At 40.3% G+C, this 5150-nt stretch overlaps 1 protein-coding gene across 1 annotated transcript; it reads right to left on the bottom strand.

The window, feature by feature from the left end:
- Positions 1 to 213: 213 nt before the first annotated feature.
- Positions 214 to 1257, bottom strand: LOC127030796 (olfactory receptor 1020-like). Its single transcript, XM_050917532.1, is given in 3 exon segments — positions 214 to 546; positions 548 to 711; positions 714 to 1257. Coding segments are annotated over 3 exon segments (1041 nt in total).
- Between the last annotated feature and the right edge of the window lie 3893 nt (positions 1258 to 5150).

Below are 5150 nucleotides of genomic sequence, written 5' to 3'. Positions count from 1 at the left end.
TCTGCACCCCGAGACCCATCACTGCCCCCCACAGACAACTCCATGTACTCTACAGATGAAAAGAGAAGCAAACACCTGCCCTAAAGTAGATGCAGCTGTCTGAGAACTCAGTACATCTTAACATTCTCTTATAGTGGGACCAGATGGTTTGAGTGTTGATCAGCCTAGATGCAGCCCAACCAGACTATTTAAAACATAAGGATTAATTCTCATTTAACAAAGCCCATCTGATGTCTTGTGATCACCATGGACCAGCCAATCAGCTGGTTTAGCCAGCAAGACTCCATTGTCTTCTGTGGAGATCTGGTGAGAATTTGGTCCAATGAATTTACTGAGAGCTTTTCTAAGGGCCTCCTTGACCTCTTTGTTTCTCAGGCTGTAGATGAGGGGGTTGGCCAAGGGAGTCAGGACAGTGTAGAATATGGAAAACACTTTATTAAGCTCTCTCATTGTACTGTTTTTTGGCATCACATAAACTATAATTATAGTGCCATAAAAAATTGTGACCATGGTGAGGTGAGAGGAGCAGGTGGAAAAGGCCTTTTTGCCTTCCGCTCATGGAAGGAATCCTTAGAATGGTGACCATGATGCAAACATAGGATGTCATGGTTAACAGAAATGGGATCAGGGTTTCCATGGCAGAAAGAATCAGTGTCACCAGGTTGGTCAGGCTGATGTCACTGCAGGAGAGTTTAACCATTGGGGTAAAATGCAAAAGAAATGGTCAATTTCATTTGGGCCACAGAAAGTTAATTTTGACACCAAAAATGTCATTATTGTACTGCCCAGAAATCCACTGATCCAAGACCCAGATGCGAGCCAGAGGCAGTTCCTACCATTCATGCAGATGGCATATTGCAGTGGTTTGCATATTGCTGGATATCGATCATAAGACATCGCTGCTAGCAGGTAACATTCTGTAGCTGCCAGGAAACCAAAAAAATGAAGTTGCGTGATGCAGCCGCTAACAGAAATGGTTCTGTTCCCAGTCAGGAGACTGGTCAGCATCCTGGGAAGGATGGTGGAACTGTAACAGGTCTCCAGGTAGGACAAGTTCCACAGGAAGAAGTACATGGGAGTATGAAGCCGTCGATTAGCCGTAACTAGGGCAATGATGAGAATGTTCCCAGCCACGGTCACAATGTAGATTGCTAGGAACAGCAAGAAGAGAAGAACTTGCACTTCAGGGATATTCCCCAGTCCCAGGAGGATGAATTCTCTGATCAATGTCTGATTTCCCCACGTTCTTTCCTCCATTCAATGCAGCTACCTCAATAAAGAAAAGTAATAACAGTATACAAGTATAACAGAATAACTAGAATCAATATTCAACCAATTCATCTTAAAATGGCCAAGAAGCAAACTCAGTCCCCCACCCCAGTCTTCCAAGACTAAGTTAATGATCATTTTAAAATGTTGTAAGAAAACAGGAATGTAACAATTTCCACACCACATCAGACCATAGTTTCTTATTGTCTTGTATGTTGTCTCCATCAGTAGCCAGAAGCCGATTCTATAGAAGAGCATGTAAAAGAAGCAATGAGAGGCAAAAAGACATCCTTTAAAAAGTGGAAGTTAAATCTTAAGTGAAGAAAATAGAAAGGACGGAGCATAAACTCTGGTAGATGAAGTGTAAAAATATAATTAGGAAGGCCAAAAAAGAATTTGAAGAACAGCAAGCCAAAGACTCAAAAAGTAATAGCAATTTTTTTTAAGTACATCAGAAGCAGGAAGCCTGCCAAACAACCAGTGGGGCTACTGGACGATCAGGAAGGTAAAGGAGCACTAAAGGACAATAAGACCATTTTGGAGAAACTAAATTAATTCTTTGCATCGGTCGTCACAGCTGAGGATGTGAGAGAGATTCCAAAATTTGAGCCATTCTTTTTACATGACAAATCTTAGGAACTGTATCAAATTGAGGTGTAAATAGAGGAAGTTTTGGAACAAATTGATAATTAAACAGTAATAAGTCACCAGGACCAGATGGTATTCACTGAAGAGTTCTGAAGGAACTCAAATGTGAAATTGCGGAACTATGAACTGCGGTTTGTGACCTATCATTTAAATCAGCTTCTGTACCAAATGACAGGAGGATAGCTAATGTGGTGCCATTTTTAAAAAAGGGGATTCCAGAGGTGATCCCAGTAATTACAAGCCTGTAAGCCTGACTTCAGTAAAGGGCAAATTGATTAAAAGTTTAGTAAAACAAAAAAAACAGAATTGTCAGACACATAGATGAACATAACTTGTTGGGGAGGAGTCAACGCGATTTTTGTAAAGGGAAATCATGCCTCACCAACCTACTAGAATTATTTGAGGGAAGTCAACAAGTATGTGGACAAGGGGGATCCAGTGGACATAGTGTATTTAGGTTTTCAGAAAGCCTTTAACAAGATCCCTCACCAAAGGCTCTTGAGCAAAGTAAGCTGTCATGGGATAAGAGAGAAGGTCCTCTCGTGGATTGATAACTGGTTTAAAGATAGGAAACAAAGGATAGGAATAAATGATCAGTTTTCAGAATGGAGAGAGATAAATATTGGAGTCACCCAGGGGTCTGTAGTGGGACTAGTTCTATTCAGCATATTCATAAATGATCTGGAAAAAGTGAGTTGGCAAAATTTGCAGATAATACAAAACTACTCAAGATAGTTAAGTCCAAAGCAGACTGTGAAGTGCTACAAAGGGATCTCACAAAACTGAGTGACTGAGCAACAAAATGTCAGGTGAAATTCACTGTTGATAAATGCAAAGTAATGCACATTGGAAAACATAATCCTTACTATACATATGAAATGATGGGGCCTAAATTAGCTGTTGCCACTCAAGAAAGAATCTTGGAGTCATTGTGGATAGTTCTCTGGAAACATCCACTCAATCTGCAGAGGCAGTCAAAAAGCAAATTTAGCACCATTATTTGGGCTTGATAGAGACTCGGAATGACTCCCTTCTCTCCATGAGCCAGTATATTTATGCCTCTATCTGTAATTTTTCACTCCATGCATCTGAATGTTTTTTTTTACTCACAAAAGCTTATGCCTAAATAAATCTGTTAGCCTTTAAGGTGCCACCAGACCCCTCATTGTTTTTAACAGAATGTTGCTCATTGGTTTGAGCATTGGCCTGCTAAACCCAGGGTTGTGAGCTCAATCCTTGAGGGGAACACTTAGGGATCTGGGGCAAAAATCAGTACTTGGTCCTGCTAATCAGGGCTGGCGCAACCTATTAGGTGACCTAGGCAGTCGCCTAGGGTGCTAACATTAGGGGTCAGCGGCAGGATGTTTGGCGTTGGCGGTATTTCAGGGGTGGGACCTTCCGCCACCTCTGTCGGGGGTGCCATTTTGGGGAAGGAACCTTCCGCCTCCTAGGGCACCAAAAAGGCTGCCTATGCTCCTGCTGCTAGTGAAGTCATGGGGCTGGACTCGTAGACCTTTTGGGATCCCTTCCAATTCTATGAGATAAGTATTAGGAAAGAGAGTGATAATAACATAGAAAATATCATATTGCTGCTATATAAATCCATGGTTTGCCCACATCTTGAATACTGCATGCAAATGTGATTGCATCATCTTAAAAAAGATATATTGAAATTGAAAAAGGTTCCAAAAAGAACAACAAAAATTATTGGGGGTATAGACCACCTTCCATATCAGGAGAGATTAATAAGACTGGGACTTTTCAGCATGGAAAAGAGACGACTAAGGGGGAATATGGTAGAGGTCTATAAAGTCATGACTAGTGTGGAGAAAGTAAATAAGGAAGTGTTATTTACTCCTTCTCATAACATGAGAACTAAGGATCACCAAATGAAATTAGTAGGCAGCAGGTTTAAAAAAAAAACATATTTCTTCACACATAGTCAACCTATAGAACTCTTTACCAGAGTATGCTGTGAAGGCCAGGACTATAACAGAGTTCAAAAAAGAACTAGATAAATTTGTAGAGTATAGGTCTTTCAATGGCTATTAGCTAGGATGGGAAGGAGTGGTGTTCCTAGTCTCTGTTTGCCAGAAGTTGGGAAGGGGTGACAGGGGATGGATCACTTGATGATTACCTGTTCAGTTCATTCCCTGTGGGGCACCTGGTATTGTCCACTGTCAGAAGACAGGATACTGGGCTAGATGGACCATTGATCTGACCCAATATAGCATTTCTTATGTTCTTATGTAGGATCCTTAAGAGGACAATTACAAGAGATAGGTGCCCAACTCCCACTGATTTTCAATTAAGTTGGTTACCTAACTAACTCTGAAAATCCCAGCCATGTTAGGGAAAGTTTATCCCCAACTCCCGGCAGATACTTGATGAGCTATGCCCTGAAGCATGGAAGCTGATATTCTTTGCACATTTTCACCTAGCTAGTGTAGGTGTGAATAACCTTTGTACCCATAGGAATGGATTGTCTTTTTCTGTTTCCTACTGTCAGTATTTTACTTAGACAGTGAGTTTCCACAGGCTAAATCCACATTGTGTAAAAAATATTTCCTCCTATAAATCCTAAATGAGCTAAGAACAAAGTTCAGTGGCGACATTTTATGAAAAAGAGTGAATAGAATTTCATGGCTGATCTATTCGATACCATCCCTTATTTTACTTACCTTTTCTTGTCCCTTCTTTGTCATTTTGGCAGGGATTGTCAGAGGAGCCTAAGGCAGCTATACAACCAAATTCCACTGAATTTCAAGGGAATTGGTTTGCCTAACTCCCCTAGATTCCTTAGAACCATTCTTCTCAAATTAAGAGTAAAATTTCCAGAGAACACTATTTGAGTTAGAACCCTGAATTCTATTTTCCAAAGTGCCTAAGACACTTGGCAAACTGATTTCTATTGAATTTTAATAGCACTTAATATTTAAGAGCCTAAGTCCCCATTTTCAAATATGTCTTAGGTCCAGATTTTCAAAGGCATCTTGGTGCCAAACATACAATTAAAACAATGAGTTTTAGGTGCCTAGATGCCTTTGAAAATCTCACTAGGCACCTAAATACCTTTAGCAATTTGTCCCTAAGGCACTTTTGAAAATGGGACTTTGACTCTTAAATCCTTTAGAAAATTTTACGAGGTTCCTAAGTCAGTTAGGCATTGAAATCTTCCTAATCTTTTCAATCTCTTTTGTTCTAAAGCCAAGATGTATTCTCTCTTCTTAACC

Source organism: Gopherus flavomarginatus, chromosome 11, assembly GCF_025201925.1.
Source record: "Gopherus flavomarginatus isolate rGopFla2 chromosome 11, rGopFla2.mat.asm, whole genome shotgun sequence".
NCBI classification, from domain to species: Eukaryota; Metazoa; Chordata; order Testudines; family Testudinidae; genus Gopherus; species Gopherus flavomarginatus.
Note: the sequence above shows the minus strand (reverse complement) of the source record. Positions and strands in the feature narration are given on the sequence as shown.